A 20,088-nucleotide genomic window follows, 5' to 3' on the forward strand; every position below is an offset into this window, starting at 1 on the left:
AATTATCCGCTTGATATAGAATAACATTTTAGAAAATATCCTATCAATAGGGACATTTAAAAGTATAGTTATTCAGTCATTAGCTAGCAGGTAGGATGCCCTTAGTTTGGGCGTCTGGCTTTAGCACTCTGCGCATTGATAAAAAGACGCTGCTAGCTTAGACCACCTGCGAAGATACATTAATGTGGTAAAATTCCTCCCAAGTAAATGGCATCGCAGCGCAAGATTCCGACATTTCTACTACGATAGCGTATATACGGTATAGGGTTAAATTGTATTTATTTAAGTTTTATCAGCTGATCCGCTAGTTTGACAAACAACTTGATTCTAAACATTTAGCGATATTTCATTTTCGAAATAAGGCCATAGAATTACTGAAAATGCGAATTCATTAATTATGAAATAAAAGGAATTCACGCAAAGTATATTAATACATATATCATATATCTGTATTATTACAGTAAAATATTCCCACAAGAAAATTAAAAATAAAATTCTTTTTAAAGCAGCGGATGCTTATGTACAGATTGCAGCACACTATCTGAGTCTTGAAGATTTTTATGACGACATATGTATAGATTATACAATCTCTTCCGCAAACCTTACGACAAGATTCTGTAAAACATTAATGTCATATGACTTACGAGTATACCAGTAAGTTATTGTACAAATGGTGCTATGGCGGTTTATTATGCTACTGTAAGTTTCTCTAAAGTTTAAAATTTACTCAAACCATTTATACAGTAATATTGCACGCTTATATATACCAATTTTTAATCGATTTAAAGCGATACCGGCCAAGGTGTTTTCGAACTAAAAATGGACATAAACTTAATCGTAGATGAAAACTATTGCCGCACTTAAATATAATTATTATCGAGTATAAAAATTAGTTGATTCAGATGAATATCTACCGAATAGTATTGGTATTAGTACTTACCTCCTGATACAATAATCAGTAAATATTCAAATTTAAAAACATGGACTGCTGTAGTTTTCAAGAAAGCCTTCTTAACTGTCAATACTGCATAGGCTATACGTTAGAATGATTTAAAAGATACGCCATTATCAGTCCATAGGCATAATTATACTAACATAAACGAATTTAGAATTAAATTAGCGTTATAGTACACCATACTAGAACGCTGCTTAGCCTTAACAATATGGAGCTGCTAATAATATATAATAATAATAATAATATCGTTAGTAATTCGAATTGTACGTTTGATACAGTTTTACTGTATATCGATCTTTTGAGAATGATGCGCAGGCTGGTATGGTATGGCGTTGGATTTCAAATGTAAACTATCATAATTCAGATCGTAAATTTTTAAAATTGAAGTTAATCCTATAAATAAGGAATTTGTAGTAATGTACGAAAGTATATGAAAACCTCTAAATTTATAGTGTATGCTATCATTGTGCTTGCGCAGAGTAATAGCCTAATGATGGTAAAGGAAAGAGTAAGCGACATGATGATATCGTAACGTAACTTTCATGAATTCTTTTTTTTTTGGGGGGGGCCGGGCAACGCCAGGAAGTTATTACTAGGTATCTATAAACATAGCAGCTAGCAATATCTACGATGAAACTAGTCATGATGTGTTACCTATATTAAATCTTTATTACAGTAAGGTAAAATATTAAATGTACAGTAAGAAGCCGAGTGGTAAGTAACAATATCATGCTAGGCTGTTGCTTGCTTCAATAGCTAAATAATGTAATTTTTAATTGTGCTCATTTTACCTTTAAAAAATCACTTCAGTTCTAATGCAGCGTTGATAAAATCTAACGTTAAAGATCCCTTTAGAAAATATTTCTTGACATAATTTAATCGTCGTAAGCATTCTTATTATATCATGGAATTAGCATTGAAGTAGTGCATGATTATAAAGGTTAGTGAAATTAAGCACCAATTACAACATAAAATCAAATTATTGCTAATATTTCTTTAATAATAACTTTTTAATGCGCTAGGTATTTATACCAAATCGATTGAGCGTTTATCTTATAATTAAATGAGATTTGATGACTCAATACCCTAACAACTGCTCGGTAAACAGGTAGTATTATAGCCTTTATTTGATTGCGGTGATGTGTTGGCATGTCAGTTATTTAATCTGGAATACCATTGCAATACAGAATAAGGATAACTCGGTTTACACAAGCACAGCATGATGCCTTAAGATTGATGTTCACCAAAATTTAACTAAACACTTCACTATGCAAGTATACCAGCAATGGGAGTTGACAAAGTTAAATACACAATTGACGAAATCAACGCGCAACTACGTATCAAGAGTATAAAATCATCTGTCAAAGTAGTTGACATTCCGATTTTACGATATAGGGGACGGAAATCGGATATTTTGGAGTTTGATAACTAATGATAATTAACTATAGCATTGTTCGTAGGCCACCAACTGGAAGTTGCAAATTTTCTTCGCTAGTGACATGGTGTCATCGTTGGAAGGAAAATCCTAAGTAGACAATTTTTTTCAATCCCTATTCGAAGTCACTTTCAGTTAGATCTCATATTCAATAATATCCAAGAAATTTATTTAAAACTTCAAGGTTCAAATCGCAAATCTACGGTAGCCAGAAAGACTTCTAGCGTTGGCGATTTATTCGTACTAGCATTACAGTGATTAATAACATCGAAAATGTTCAAGCGCTTGAAACTAAGAAAGCACAGTACCACCGTACGCCGTAACGTCACGCAACATACTAAAGATCAAAGTATAAAGCAAATACACTTATTTATTTCGTCTTTTATTTTGGAGTTTATTCAAAAACTGATTTTGTATGATCGTATATCTACTGGAGACATAGAAGCTGAAATTGGGAGAAATTTTGAGCAATATCAACAATTCATTTCCGATTTCGCTAAACCGCTGACTTCTTTGCTTGGATCAGAAATTTCAGTTCCTATAAATTTAGGCTTAACAATAACAACATTTGCTGCCAGAAAATTAAAAAAAAAACTTAATAAAGAGAAGGCTAGTAAGATCATTTCTATTCTTCCCCCTGACGACAGTTCATCTACACTCTTTGTGGCTTTGCTGGCTTGTGATATTTGTAGAATGTATGAACACCAGATACTGTCAGCAGCCCAGGATACAGGTTGCCTATACCTTAATATAAGAAAACTAGCGAAGGCGGCGGCAAAACGTGTTCTAAATCACATGGCTAAGTCAAACTCACTAAGTGATAACTCCGTAATTAGAATAATGGATAATAAAAGTAATAGTTACAATCAGTTAGTGGACTTGTACGGCAATTGTGTATCTGGAGTATACTATGGCTTTTCAAAGAATTCGTCTGAAAAGTTGTTTGCTAAAAATAGAGACCTAAAGATCGCCTGTGGCGACTTGCTTACACAGCTAGGCCTTGTATTTGGAGGAGTAGGCGAAAAAGGTAAAGGTTCATATGCTCCTAGCCAAATTAAGTACATTAAACAATGGGGTTATCGCAGACCCTCAATTATCTTCGATTACCATATTTATAAGGATTTTGAGCTAAAAATCACTGACGACGGTAAACTTCCTTCAGATAAGACGTTCACTGATAGGGGCTGGATCGTAGTGCAATTTGATACCAGTGATTGGAAGAATTACAAATACTTAAGCCCTTTGTCTTCATTGCATAATTTTGAGTCTCTCAGAGAATATGCTATATCGGCTTTAAAGAAAACTCTTACGAATGAAGATGAACAATTTACCGCTCAGATTCTGTCAGATCTGAAGATCAAAGTACAAAGTTTACCGAATAAGGAAGATTTACATAAAGAAATAGATGACGTCATGAAGATTTTAGATCAAATGATTACAAAGGAAGGCGTTGAGAAAATAGTAAATAAATTGCAAAATGGAATTTTTAGTGAGATTGGTAAAGCAATAGGGCTCTTAAATAAAGCCATAACCAATATAGATAAACTCCAGTCTGATTTTAGCGAATTTAAAGAAACCTTTAGTTCAAAAATAGGAACAGAAATTCCTGATAAAGGGGATTTATGTAACTTTCGTCACCAGGAAAACAATTTCAATTCCGATTACGATCTTATAGGTAAGAAGAAAAATACGGTGCATCTAGTGGCCTATGATCTAGGACAGCTAAATTAAAAATTTTTATGATATTACAGTGAAATTTAGGTGAGAAGCTATATGTCAATATAGAATCACTTAGAACTCTATAATTTCAACCAGCTGTGATTTTGATAGTATAACAGCAATACAGTAAGCTTTCAATTCACGAGTATAAACTTCTCGAACATTGTATTGCAGAAGCAATAAAAGTTCAGTAGTGATAAATAATGACTGCGCGGATATACATCACAATTAAGGACCGCTTCGTTGAACTTCCCGTGTTATTGCAGTTTTAAATTATTTAGCTGCCTAGTAACTGTTTACTATAGTATCTACGTTAGTGAAACGACATGTTTAATCTAGTCTCTATTAAGTATCCTATCTAGCTCAAAAGTTCATAAAATAGTTCCCTGCAATACAGCTTATGCAGTAAAAGCATTAAACAGAATACGCGGCCACTTTTTCTCTGTCATACATTTTACGTACAATAATTTGAAATGATCACCAATACATGAATTAGATTACATCAGTTTCCACAAAGTAACTTAACAAACATTTATTTAATCAAGTCATTAACCTTGAATGTTGACGTAAAGCAATTATTTGGATCAAGTTTGACTTTATCCAGTTACTTAACCTCGAAATTGTCATTAAATAACTATATATTTGGCGGGCTGTTTTGATTTAAAGTTGAATTTGCGAATAGATAAACATTTTGACTTTTAAGATTTATAGCTTCGGTGATATAGCATATCGGCTTTGCAAACGAATTCAATGCTGAAGTGAAATTTGATGCAGTAGTCAAATTTCCTCAAATAACTACAAATTGTAAATTTTTCAAGTTACCCTATCTAATAATAAGTCCCTAGACGTAAAAAAGTTTTAAGAAACCAAAAGAGTAAAATGAATGAGACAATTGTTTGAGCTTAATTTCAACATCTACCTACTATGTCTATTTATAAAATTTGGAACTTTGGCTGGAATATTCATATAATTTTTCTGATCGTTTGCTTGCTGCCATGTGAATTAACAGAATAAAGACGGATTTTTGTAAAATTATAATGTACTGATTGCAAAGTACTTGAAATGGTAATTTACTGTAGTATACTAATCGTATTAACAGTAAATATCCCATTATGATCAACCTAATTTAATACTTCTACGCAAAACATTGAAATACCGTACTATAGACATCTTTTTCAGAGCACAAATCACAAGTAAACTCACCAGACAAGGATATTCATCTTTTGTTACTGTATTAGAAACTATTTAAGATCTAAAAGTATTGTAATATAAAGCATAATTCCAGTCGAATTGTTAAAGTAAGAGTATCCCAGAAATTCTTTGGTATGCTGTGCTTGTAAGAACTGTTGTTGGCAAAAAACGAGTAGGCGTTTAAAATAATGACGATCTAATTCGATATTTTCAAAATTTAGAATAGGAAACCATACAGCTAGCCGTCTTACATTTGGAAACAATAATAGCATTAATCAGTCCTTACGATAATGAAAATGATTTGTTTATATGATACATTTTAATATTTGATAGGACTATTTTAAATAATTAAGATTTTATATAGTATTTTATGTAAGTTATTCTGCGCTTCTTCTTGGCAGAATACAGCTTAAATTAATTGTTTAAATCACAAATTTATCATTTAGCTAAGACTTACTTATCCTCAATTCGAAAATAAATTAGTATCAGTAGCAAAATAGCAAATTCGCTTAACTGAAGGCGGACGTGATAATTATGATATTGGAAATTATGAGATAACTTCATATAGCAAATGTTTCTTTAGGAATTCCAGATACGCCAGCAGAAATGTATATTACAAGGAAAGAATTTGTAGGAGAAATCGTTTCCAAAATAGTAGAAATTCAAAATAGCAGCAAAAGAAGTATTCTGATATATGGGATAGGAGGTGGCGGAAAAACTGTTGCCGTAAGCCAAGCAGTTCAACAAGTAGCAAAAATGCCTAAATATAAGTCACGCCTTTCCGCTTATTGGATAACTTTAGGTGAAATTTATTCAAATATTATTGATTTTATCAAGTTATAACCTCAATTTGTCTACGAAGATTTCAGCTATGTCTAAAATCCTATCAGAATGAAAAGGTAATAGTATGCACTAATGATAAACTCTTTTTTTGCCTATGCAGGTGATAGTAGCGATGATGAACTTTTGACAAAGTTAAAACTTTTGGCATATTCTTTGGGAATTTCTTTCGCAGATTCTGACTGTAATGATTTAAACGTACTGGGATGTCTCATTAGGAAACATATTCGCGGTAGAAATGATTAGCAAGTGCAAGTTGTCATTCGAAATATGTTTTGATCTAATTCTGAGAATCGATGTAGTGCAAGGAGTTTAATAGTCTTTGCATCATACTGCATGATGCTTAAATTTACAATCTCTTTATTTAACAGAAAATAGCAGTGGACCAGAAATTTTATTCATTTTCGACGATCTATGGGACGACAGCTACATGTCATACTTGGATTTTTATCGGAAAGCTATCATAATATCACGAAATAAAACTAGAGCAATGCTGAAAACAGATCAAATTGTCATTGAAGCTAATGTAAACACACTAAAATATTTGTCTACAGATTCTTTCAAGATTCTTAATTAAGGTGTTAATATAATAGAGAATCGCTTTATTTATGAACTGATTAACCAGTATTCTCTTTTGTTATTTAAGACAAAATTAACTAAAAGCGAGGCATTTGAAGTCTTTCGTTTGAATCAACCATCTCGACCAATAGAGGATTTCACGAAAAATCGATATATTTCAGAAATTATCGAGAGATGTCAAGGCCTACCATTAATGATATCCTTAATCGCAGCCCAAAAGTTAACTACCGAAGCAGAATGGCTGGAATATCTCATTGATTTGCAAAAGAATCTTCAAATCAAGAATGACGATAGCTATTTCTCTACGTTACACAAAAATTTCAATGCAAGTATAGAAAAGTTACAACCGGATGACCAAAAATTATTTATTATGCTTGGAATTTTCAGAAAGTCGAAAATATCCGTAAATTTGATTGGCAGTCTCTGGAAGCTACCTTTGAGTACTGTCAGAATGAAATTGCAACAATTTCATTGTAGATCTTTGCTGACGTCCAGGAATTACAAAGAAGATCCGGAATACCGAACGTAATTTTAACTTGAAGCAAATTATTCAGAATATCGTATGAATTATCTTTGCATACAATATATTTATTTACGTACGTGTTTTTGAAGTCCTTACTTTTCTATATTACATAAAAGGGATCATGCCATCTTGCACGACTTAATGGTTGATCACTTAAAGAATCTCTTAGATAATGAATGGGAGAAACATGGACTACATGAAGATTTTGTATTGCAAACGTACATAAAACATGCCAACAACTGGGATATTTTTAAAGGTGATCAGTACTTTTGGAACTTCATCACAGACCATGCTATTGCAAGTGGAAACCAAGATATCATTAAGAAGATTGCAACTGACGTTCGATTTCTCGATCAAAAACTGAAATACGGTATTCCTACCAAAAGGCTCTCTGATGATGCAAATAAGTTCAGCAAATATTTTGATGATAAAGTAAATATAAAATACGTTTTGGTACTGTTTCTGTTATACGAAGAGTAAGAATGATTCGACGGTGATTTCCTCTTCTTATAGGATCAAGAAATGAACCATCTGTCTCAAATCTTGCTGCTACATAGTTGTTTTTTGTTAAAAAATAATAGCGATTTCACTCAATTCGTACTGAATTTCTCAAATTCGGATTATGCGCTATACGAAAATGCAATTATAGAGGCACGGGAACGCAGAAAATATGGTCATAGTTTTCATGTCATACCTTGGTAAGAAAGCCAGTCTTGATAATGAGCATAATCTGAAATTGTATAATTATCGCAGAACCAACAATATCTATTATTTAAGGGTAACGGAAATGAAGGTATTAGACGATTGGCAAGCATCAATAAGTGTTGGCACCAGCTTCAGTGATGTTCATCGTAGATTTGCATGCACTTGTTTGGAAAACTTAGATGTAATTTGTACTTTCAATAATGGCCATGATGTCTCCACCATAAGTGTACGCATAAGTTTATGTTTACTTAGCAAATTAACAGGGACAGATTAAATCAGTACAAAAATGTTTAAAATACTTATCATTCATTTTTAAATATAATAATTTAAATCATTTTAATTTCTATCCAACGTTGACTCTTCCACACTAGGTAAGGAATTACATATCATCAATGACTCAAATTAATATCCGCGTCGAAAAAAGACATATTACGAATGCAATACTTTCTGCAACTGGTAAATTAATGGCATATCGTTATGTAAATGCATCGGTAAGGAATGCTATTAAAAACAAATTTTTTTGCGTAAAATTCAAAATGAGCCGCAACAAGCGATTTTCCATCAACTTTCAGCTGAATTATATCATGCATATCAATTAACTTATCTTAAATTAGTAAAATATTAGTTACCGATCATTCTTAAGCGCTAATGGAACCAAAAAATAGTTTTTACGCATGGTATAGTGCACATGAATGATAATGCATTTTAATATAAGTTTATTTTATGACTATTAATAGCGAAATCAAACAGATATTAGTGAATTCTGGGAAGTATGGGATTTGAATGAAGGGAAAAAGATGAATATCCGAAACCAACGAGGAGAATTCGTATCGGAGCTGGATTCTGAATGCATGAGCTTTTCTAGTATGGATGAGTCTATTGTAATTACCTTAACATCAAATAAGAAAAAGTTTAAAGTAAGGTTCTGGGCTTGATGTTTATTGACTACAAGATTATGCCTTTAATTATCTTTTATCGACAACGTTTTGTCATCTTCAACTTACCAAATCTAATCCATTTGACGTAGTGTTGGAAAGTTCAAGAAATGACACTGAGACAAGTATGTGAATCTAGGGAGCAAAATTTTCAGACTGAAGGATTTGATTTTGTTGAAAATGGATCAAACATATTATCTTGGCATAAGAACTTTAATCACGGAGACAGTGATCTGCAAGAGTGTGAAATTATGGTAAATATATGCGCCACAAGATTATTAAGCGATGATAGTGATGCCACAAAATATCGAATTACTATAAATTGTAATGTGACTACAAGACCTCGTTAAACCTTCGCTCGTTAGAGCTTAGTAACGACGTAATAACAAACGTTCTTTCTAATTCAGATATGGGATGTCAAATCTCTAAGGGAACGATGGATAATGAGAGTCCCGTATTCAATTTCAAATATGATAGATGATACCTTTGTTCAGATACAAATCTCATGCTTAAAAGGTGTAAAATATTTTATTGAAGATTTGTTACTTTTGAATTATAACTATGCGCTCGGCATGATACCAAGTAAAGAAATTGAAATCGGAAAAGCAAATATTGCGGAATCCTTTTGTAGCTCTTTCTTCTTTATTCATCAAAATGAATATATCATCGATTTTGCAATTTCAAATAATAGTCCATATATTGCTATTTTGACAGACGCACTATCGTTTTGCAAAATTCTTGTAAGTAGGTAATAGATTACTGAAACGCTAGCAATGTAAGCTATTTATATTTGATGTCTTTTTTTGGTAGATTCTTCGCTACGAAAATAAGCAAGTATTCACATCTACCATGATAAAATGCTTAAAGAATAGTGTTTCAATAACATTCATGCCAGGAATGCTAGACCTTTGGGTATATAATTCCAGTAATCTGGCCATATATCAATATGGAGTTCAGAACTATAATTCTCAAGATCCTATAGATGATACCGTTATCGTAGCTTCAGAGTCAACCTGTATAGGAGGAATGCCAATAGTTGCAAGAATAGGATTGAAAGATCAAGGCACAGTTTTCTTAGAGGTAAATTTTACTAAAATAGAAACTGTTATTTCCCGAATAACTGAGCATTGCTTATGTTGTATTAATGTCCAGGTTCTACCTGTAGGTAAACAGGGGCCTTGAATCTGAAAAGCTGTCATGCTGTAACATTTCTCCCAATGCTAAAATGGCACCTTCTAAATCTATGTACAAAATATTTCTAATAGAAGATCTCAAGAGTCTGATTATTGTGGAGATTTCTTATTGTAATAAGAACTGCCATCTTTATAAAGACAGTCTGAATCATAGTCATATCGTTACAATGGTGAGTAAAGAAAGCCCATTTCCTAAATATTAGAGAGTAATCTTTGATGGAATGGAGGCCAAAAGCTCGTCAGAAACCTTCTGGGTTATCACGACTCCTGCTAATTTATTCCAGATAGAAATTTATATCACCAGAGCAAATTATTTTCAATACATCATTATGAATAGCAGTATTAGACTCTAATTTAAGAAGCAGTAGCTTAAATATAACGATTTAAAGCCTTAAATTAAAATTTTTCTGATGCAGAGAAAAGACTTTGACAATATTAATGAAAACGTCTGGATAAACTATGAAGTCCTAAATGTTAATAGAGAAAAATTTAAATGCAAATTTGAATACAGAAGATGTGATAACATCCTCATATGCATTCTCTGGTTATCAGAAACGGTTAGCAGCCGAAATTGAAATGCTATATTGCCTAAATGCTGTATCAGTTAATCTATTCATTGCTATATTTGGACGTCTTGGCAACAAGCTAAAACCATTACGTAAACTTATTACTCTTCTGCCATAGGTACTAAAATTTAATGTGCTTGCTTACGAAACTGGAGATATATTAGCCACACTCGAGGATGATTCTTATTACTCTACGTTCGTCTATCATGATGAATTTAGTTTTGTAATATATTGCCGAACATCAAGTAAAATGCACTATATCAAGGTATTAAATCATACAATGAATTTAAAATTACTTTATAAGCATAATCTTTCTAGAAGATTTTGGAGAATTTGCGGATTCTATCAATGTATTTTAGCTTCTTTTGAGGAAGGTATCAGTCCTTATTATACGAAGCTATAAAATAATGAAGTATGATCTAAGTATTAATCAATAACTTAAAATTTATACTCACTTAAAACGACAAATGACGAAGCAAACAATGAAATACTGCTTTCAACCTGTTAAAAAAGAAGTATTGAATATTAGTATTTCCATAAATCTTACTACCGTATGCTAGGAAATAACTCAAAGCCATTGGGACAGTAGTATTCATGATCTAATTGGCGACAAGCAATTCTCAAAACGTGCTCAAAACCGCAGTAGTCGGAATTTTTTGTGTTCTTATACTTTCTTAATGGACGAACACTGTTTATTTACCGTACTGAATTAATTCTTAAATAGTTTATATCTTTTCAATAACTAGGTCTATGAATTTGAATCAGACAAAATTATGGTTAAACAAACCAATTTAACGACATGTAACAAAGCGACTACGTACCTTTGTTATCTGTCAGTAACATCTCATTGCGTTAGTCCCTCTAACTTCATCGATATTGATGATTCAGAACACCTGAAAAATTATTTTGAACAAAAATATATTGGATGGGTAAGGAAAAATCGGGTAATCTTTGCAATTGAAAATTATTATCATGTTAGATCTAACGGAAGTGTTCACTGATATATGAGCACCATAAGAAGATGGGTTTCTAATTACTTTTATCGCATTCATTTGAGGCTTTATAAATACTGCAGCCGCCATATAAAATATCTGTTATAACACCAACTTTTTACTTTTCCGTATTTTGATCTAGTTACGAAGTCTACCGAAATCAGTTTATTTTTATGTGCGCATAAAGGAGGACTTCGTGGTAAACAAATATCAAATTGACCGTAAATACTTTTTACGCAACACTAATAAGGCAAGAATTAGCCTGAATGTGCTCTTACTTTTATATTTAGGTTTATGACAGCCAGCAATCAGTTCGAAGTATAGGATATAGAGAATGCAGCATAAATATTCCCTTGGATGCAAGATATGCAAAAACTTTGACCAAGAATTTTGTAATTTATCTGTATGGTGGTAAAATTTATATACATCGCAAGGAGAAAATGCAACTTGTACAGGTTATTCACTCACCTGTGACGGCATCGCTTATTACAGTAAAATGTGACAAGAATGAAAGCCTACTCATTAGTCGTGATATTCATCATCAGTATTCATTTTTTAGTAGAATATGAAATTTTTATTGGTTTTCTTCGCAGACCTGGTAGAATAAATTCACGTAACTTTGAAAGGTTGAAGAATTTAGGATTTTTACACTGGTCAATAACGAAAAATTTAGATTCACGTTCGTTATTTACTGCCACGAGTACTACAGCTGGAAACTATACCAACCATTATTTTTTAGCCTAAAAGTGACATAAATACAGAGTATCATCTATTGCAGTGTAGATACGGAGTGAATCATGTTTAATGTTGTCGTAAGAATTTAAATTTACTGGATAACAAGTTTCTGCAATTCATAAGTATGTAGCTAGTCTCAAATTTAATTGACGTTATTAGATTAACACGAAGATCACTTTACCAGGGATCCTAAATTCCAGTGTTACATAATAGAATTATCTTTGATTGCTATTAACTTGACTATTACCAGCTGATATTATATACTTATTGTGATTTCTATACACATTTAATCGTTCTAAAATGAGGAACTAATCTTCTAATCACAAATTATGCCTTTTTGCACAAGAGGATTTCGTAATGAAAAGCCGCACCTAAATACTTAAGCGATTTAATCTTCATTAACAACTGATTTAGAATGAAAAATTTAATCATCCGTACGCCAAAGTAAACTTTTCATCTCTTTTGTAATCTGAATAAAAATCAGCTGAAATGTAGTTTTCAACTTACACTCATAAATGATAACTCGCAGATAGCCAACCAACGATAAGTGTTTAGCAAAAAATACACAGTATCATGAAACTTTCTCTTGATGGATTTTATCATTACGAACGAATAGATAAGAATAAATAACCTTCCGTATCAAACTAATGATGTACTGGTATAATATATAATAAGTAACAATCATTCGAATACGCGATCGATATTATTAAGCACACTAGATACGCACCACAAAGGTATCACATTTAAAGTTAAAATATGTGATCCCATGCAATGGGATATGAACACAATCAGGAAATCAATTAAAATTGATGCAAATCTGATGATAATACTCGATGTCATAAACTCGTGAATAATTTATTAGTTTTAATAATAAAGTTATTTATGATAATCTAGTATTTAGCGTTAAAGTACTTCGTTTTCTGGACTGTTTCTGAAAGCCTTCCTTCGTAATTTTCGTTAGCAGCACAATGCAAACCTTAGCGGCATGGAATAAACTTTTTTACTCAGTTAATTCTCATCAGATCTAGAGTCGTCGAATGAAGATTACAATTTAAGATATTACTTCTTTGACGACTTCTAAACATGGAACATAATTAAGAGGCTTGTGCCATTAACCCTTCAAAGCAAAACTTTCATGTTTTAATTTAATATAGGATAGATATACGAAATTGCAAATGAAGGCAAAATCTATCAACAACTCATATTGTACAGTATTGAGATACAAAGGAAAGAATTTACTTTAAATTGTATTTGATAATCACCTTTTGTAATGTTCCTAGCTCATTCTTTGCAACTTGAGAATGAAGTAGTCGTACGGTATTCATAGACTTTATTAGATTAGGCTACAACTTCATTTATAAGTGTACAAGTTTTACCACGCAAAGTTAACAAAATTCGAGAAGAGAAATCTCTGACATACTTTACGAAATATAAACGATCTTTCCGGAACTCAAAATTCTAGAAGTGAATAAGCAGAAGATAATGAGTTTAAACTACAGTTTATCAATCTAGTGAATGAATCTATTTTATCGGACCCCTAATCTAACGTTAAATGAAAATTTCTATTTGGCCCTTCATGATAAGTGAAGTAAAAAAAGATTTTATAGCCCTCTAGATATTACACCAAAAATTTCCGTCATGAGTGCCGCATAATTCTTAATCTGTCCACCCAAAGAAAGATTAAAATTGTGGCAATAAACATAGTCAATTTCTAACATTAACTTACTCAATTACTTAAAGATTAAAAGTTAAAGAACTACATAGAAATATTATATGCGTTGTAACGTTACTTTAGGGGTATGCAGCTAAAGAGAGTGTTGTGCCAAAAGTAGAATTGTTTCCTTTCGATGCAGTATTTAACGCATCGACGCAGATCAATCTTTTAAATTTATTCGTGAATGTTGAATTTTCTAACGTCAATAACTGAGATATTCCAGTTTTCAAAAAAGCTTCTTCCACCCATGTCGTACAAATGCGCTTAAATAGAAGTTACCTTTGACGAAGAGTAATAAAAGTGTTACAGTCACAAAATATGCGGGAAGATCAGAGTTGCCATCCAAATAGGCAAGACGTTTTGTTACAAGTCTGCGAAGGGCGAGTGGAACAAGAACATGAAGGATTAATTACACATCCTCCTTCTGTTAAAGTAGTAGCAGACCATCACAAAATTATCGCTGAAGTATTTGGAAATCCTATAAACCCGTCTTAACTTGCAGTGCGGGCTATTATTTCACTAACATAAGATATTGTTAACGAAATTAATAATCAAGTCGTTCACCGAACAAATGGACAAGTACGCGAATAGATCAGTGTTGACGAACTGGTAGAGGCCAGCACGATGTCATTCCAACGAGTAATTGAACACATTTTTACCGGTAGGAAGAATGCCTCCTCATAGCCTAAAGCTCAAAGCTAGGTGCGTATTTATATGGCTGAGAAACATTGACAAGAAAAATGGTATCCTTAATGATACGCGAATTCAAGTCACCTATACACATCGATATACTATTTAGGGTAGGATTATGACTCAAGGTGCACATCAAGGAAAGATAGCCATGATACCTCGAATCAAAATAACGCCTTCTGACAATGAATTGCCTTTCATGTTCGCAAGATTAAAATTTCTGTACGATTAGTATTCGCAAATACAGCGAACAAATTATAATGCCAAACTCTCGATAAAATTGGCCTGGAATTATCAACTCAATTCTTTACTAATGTATTGCCTTATGGTGCATTCTCAAGAGTAAGACATGCGCCCTCAGCAATTATTACTACAAATCGGAAATTCAAAAGTGTAGTCTTTGAGCAGGTTTTTCGAACTTAACTATGAGATTTCATGCCTTAAGTGCATACATAATTTATATACGGGACATCAACACTGACGGCAATACGCTTATATGCTAGCGCTTCCTGAAATCTTTTCACGCATTCATGGATTATCACGCAATGAGCGGGTACTTTACTCGTTCGATGTTTATAATATTGCAGTCAAGTTTTACGGCATGTATTTGGTAGCGGTATTTAGGGTCAGATGGAAAAGTCTACAACTTGTATTTGATGTTATTTCCAAAATAATGATAAATTTTACAGTATTGTAAGCCGCTATAGGTTATTACCTCGCTATAACTCGATATCGATGCATGGAAATTTGAATTTAAAATTGAAGAAAAGAACCAGTAGATTGATTCTCTCACTCAACTGATAAATTGTACTAACTCTAATCCTACAATTCTAGGTCACCAATAATTTCCAGTTGAGATTGGTTGCAAATCGCTAAATATATTAGAGCAAAAAGTTGCTACTTCACTCATACGGCATATTGATATTAATCCATAAATTGTATAGAAGACATGAATTTATTTTGTCTTACCATCATATTAATTCGAATAAATTCGCTTGATCTTATTTAAAATTTAACAGAGAATTTTCGCCTCTTGCAATTCGTATTTCTTGAAACTAAAGACTTATCTTGAGACCTGTTATATTGCTAAGCCACCATTCAGACTTTCAATATTACCGAGCTGATGCTACGGCAAATTTTTGTCTAGTCGAAGTTTGTATATGTACAGATAACATAGTTTTGCAATCCTATATACGTGATGATGATCAGCCGCTGGGCCTCCTTTGATAAGAACATCGAGGTAGCAAAAATAAGTATTTAGAGTTTAAAATTAAAAATTCTGTATTTCGTTTGGTTGCATACTTAAATAATATACCCATGCAAGTTTTATCAACATTTTAACAAACTGTAATTGAGGTATAATTATATGTAGGGACTATCCGAAAAAACGAGTAGTCCTTGCAATATACTAAACCAAGTATACTTAACTTCACTCATTCTACTAAATTAATCAGAAATGCACTAATTTGATTAAAATGTGGCTGCTAACTAATAATCTTCCAATTTAGAGCTGAAATATGTAATACGTACAACAACAAGCACGTCAAAAAGTATTAGTTTCTTGATCCATTTGAAACCAAAACTACACTACGATTATAAGTGCATCTTCTTGGAATCAAGAAAATAATAGATGTGACACCGCAAGCGTGTGTGACTTTACAATAATCGGTTTTTAGATATTATACTTACGGTTTTTAAAGAGACTGTCATAATCAGCAGGCCGATTTATGATCGTATGGCAACTCCTATGCCTCACTGTCAGTCCCACAAAAAGGTACTGCTGAATTATATTCTATTCGAAACTCATAAGGTACCTTAATGTTTCAAATTTTACTAATTAGCGTGCTGATACTGAGAATGAGATTATACCACAAATCCAATATACTGTATAATGTTAAAGGTAAATTAGTATCGGTAAAGAAACTAATTGAAAAATTGTACCTGATATACAGTATAATGTTGCAAGATCTGACATAGGTACAAGGAACAAATACTGTCCACTAAGAATGATAAATTAAATGGCGGCTCAAGCAACAAACCACACTTCTGGTTACTAAGATGATATCTATGTTTATATCTATATTATCTATAATATCGCACGCATAGAAATATGAAAAATGAAGGGTTACAAAGTAATTTTGTCTTGCAGTGCAATAAAATTACCTTAGTGATACACCACAATTTGTAATATGGCAAAAGATTTATTAGTCCAGCCTGCTTTACTGCACCTAAATAATCTTGCAATGTTGAAAACTTTATTAATGCTAGCGAGCTAAGAAGGTGCTTAATTCTAACATCAACAAAGAAAATAAAATGGGATGTAACGACATTATCTTACGAACATTATAATACCTGCCTACTATAGCATTTCATATCTAGACTTCAAGACCTATTCAAAGTATCACCTATTACAGTTATCATTTCAGTTTAATGACAAAAAATGGTTTTCTAATAATTTACATAAAGTCCTCCACATCCCTTACTGGTTTGTCCTTACGGACAAATAATTATAATCTGTTCAACATCATGCGTAAATCTTTTTACCCATATAAAAGACTAAATAAGTTACAGATTTTTATATCATGCCAATCATATGCGATATTGTAACAAGACGAAATATTAGCAACGACTTAGTGAATTAGAAAGAAAATTGTTGAATATTTGTTATTTATTAAGGAAATATCTTAGAATACCATTTTATTAAAATACTTATTTTCATAGTAATTAAATGTGGCATTCCTTTACTCTTATCCATGAAACACTTTCCGAGAAATTTAAATTTCTAGATTTATTTTCGAAATAAATTAAACCTGCATAATGTAAAACCACGAAAGCAAAACTAACAAATACTACCAAACGATTAAATAGCTAAGTGGACACTGGAACACTTTACCTTATAGTTTTAGCATTACCTTATTCAGCCCTAATAATCTACAAAATCATCCAGTAAATCGGGCTTAATTATAATTTTTTTGGTTTTGTTACACATATAAAAATTGGACAAAAAATAGAAGCGACTATAAAAGCGAACCACTAAGTATAATATCAACTGTTGTTTATCAACGATCAGAATTCTGTAGTATTTAGAGTCTCTTCTAACGTGAAGGCTAAGAATTTCTGTTGGATCTGATAGCCGTTCTAGTCTACAATTTTCTAAATTGAGATCTCCGCATTTATCGGTAAAACTTTTATCAAAATGCATAACAAAAAATGATAGAAGACTTTGACTGTTAATGTCATAAACAAAATCTGCAAAATTCTTTCGGCAGTCATCGCCATTATTAGGTCCGATTGCAAAAGTTTTATATATTGCTGGATAAGTTGGGTTTCCTGAAGTATCTTCATAATTACCAAATTGAAGTGTTCCAAATACATAATAGAGCTCTGATGGGCCATTTTCATTTTCGATCAAGGCTTCCATAATCTTACTAAATTGTTTACGTAATTTCAGATACAACGGATCAGCTTCATCTTTTATATTCTTCATATTTTTAACAATTTTATCCAAGATTCCATAGTAGCATTCAAGTTTCGTTTGTGAACGTATCATATTGCTTACAATTTTAAGATGTAAATCTAACCAAAAGCATTCATCTTTTCCATGTAAATGACTAGATTTATCGCCAAGAAACAATTCAACAGCATTTCGCAACTCTTTCTCCAAATAATCCATGACGTGAATGACCCAACATCGCAAATTCGTTTTGTATGGCAAAATGTTAAATGTACGGTAATTATAATTGGCTATGTTTGTAACTTACGGCATTGAGTTAATTGTAGATGGAAACATCTGCTTATTTGGGCTTATTATTTTAAATATATTTATCAACATGTTATTCATTAAGATTAACTTTTAAACATTCAAGAAACCCAACTAAGGATTTTCTTGTCTTTACGGTACGATACCGTACCTCGATTGCTAAGCGTATTTGCTTGATACTGATAACATGCTGTTATGTTCACTTTTTATGATACACTGCTATTATTTTCTGCAGTTAAAAAAGGAAGTCTTTAAAATTTCTCTAAAGTGATCAAAATTTATGTGTAAGCATATCATAACTCCGAAGTTAGACTTGGGTTTATTTCCTTTAATTTACTATAACTTGCACGTAAATTGCTGAGTTTGCACCCCATTAAACATTAGCTATCATGCATAGTTTAATGAAATAAAGTTGTACATCAACCGCACAGTGCATCGGGCTCCAGTTAGTTCACATTTACCTACTGTGCCACTGCTATACACTGAAGACAAGGCCGACATTCAGTGAGACTTCTTCACGTTACTCATCTACGGTCATTTTCGAGACCAGAAATGCAATATTTTATTATTCAATCTCTGGTTGATGTAGCAGAAAAGTAGACATATTTATGCAATTATGTTAGCAATGCAAGTACGTGATTTGGCTAGTTAATGAGAGCTTGGAATTCACATTTCGCTTGATGCAGTAACTAAAATTGATGCATTTTTAAAATTTGCAGAATATTACAGTACTATACCTCATCTTCAGTCTTAAATTTGGCAAAATAAGGCGCAGCAACCCTATAACTCATAACTGAAATACTTTTATTTACTCATAGATTATTCAGTTACAGAATCATCAGTATTTAAATATGCTGTAGTGGTATATAGGCATTCGTAGATAGCTATATACTATAATTCGACGAACGCTTGTTGAAATGAAGTAGCTGTTTCATTACAATATATATAATTGTTATGCAAATTCAGTTAAATTAAAATGATAGTAAAAATGTCTTTATCTTTACACTCGATGCACTGTGCTATTATCATTGCTATATTTCTACGCTTCATTTAGTACTCCTAAAGCAATAGGACATATAATATACGCCAATAAGTAATTGTGAACGATAGCAAGTTAGTAATAGTAATATAAATATCATGTATGTTAGTTTACGTTCGATTACGCTATGGTGAGGCATTTCAAATGTTTTTTTCAGGGATATCTAACTATAAAGTAAAAAAATAATATTGTTTTTCGATATCCCACGATAATCTTTCAATTAAAGGTAAAATGCATATTAAGGATAACACATTATTCTGTAGGAAATGCCATTTACAAGACTATACTGGATACTGTATTGATTAAGAAAAAGTACCAGTATATCACAATACAGTATTATAGCCAATAGGAAGCAATTTCCAAACTTAAGACAATTCACAACGCCAAACGAATTGCGTAGTGTCCAATTACGTCAAGTTCTATCCCCAGTTTTAGAACAACCTTACATTCAACGTTTTCAGTTTACAAGAACTACCTCTCACGACTGTAAATTGATATTATGCTCCATATTTATTGG

At 32.2% G+C, this 20,088-nt stretch overlaps 2 protein-coding genes across 2 annotated transcripts; one reads left to right on the forward strand and one right to left on the reverse strand.

Annotated features, from left to right (window-relative positions):
• Window positions 1-2,663: 2,663 nt before the first annotated feature.
• Window positions 2,664-12,836, forward strand: TRIADDRAFT_62454 (uncharacterized protein; the record flags this gene model as incomplete). The annotated part of the gene is made up of 20 exons (XM_002118380.1): window positions 2,664-4,065; window positions 5,884-6,102; window positions 6,244-6,372; window positions 6,512-6,666; window positions 6,787-7,244; window positions 7,359-7,674; window positions 7,756-7,940; window positions 8,020-8,173; window positions 8,319-8,438; window positions 8,685-8,864; window positions 8,975-9,136; window positions 9,290-9,622; window positions 9,693-9,962; window positions 10,048-10,245; window positions 10,492-10,632; window positions 10,760-10,906; window positions 11,388-11,570; window positions 11,776-11,832; window positions 11,924-12,088; window positions 12,783-12,836. 20 exons carry the CDS (start codon window positions 2,664-2,666, stop codon window positions 12,834-12,836), a joined length of 5,028 nt encoding a protein of 1,675 aa, XP_002118416.1.
• A 4,859-nt stretch (window positions 12,837-17,695) lies between these two features.
• On the reverse strand, window positions 17,696-18,445 carry TRIADDRAFT_62455 (uncharacterized protein; the record flags this gene model as incomplete). The annotated part of the gene is made up of 1 exon (XM_002118384.1): window positions 17,696-18,445. One exon carries the CDS (start codon window positions 18,443-18,445, stop codon window positions 17,696-17,698), a length of 750 nt encoding a protein of 249 aa, XP_002118420.1.
• Window positions 18,446-20,088: the final 1,643 nt, after the last annotated feature.

This window comes from Trichoplax adhaerens, genomic scaffold, assembly GCF_000150275.1.
Source record: "Trichoplax adhaerens TRIADscaffold_54 genomic scaffold, whole genome shotgun sequence".
NCBI classification, from domain to species: Eukaryota; Metazoa; Placozoa; class Uniplacotomia; order Trichoplacea; family Trichoplacidae; genus Trichoplax; species Trichoplax adhaerens.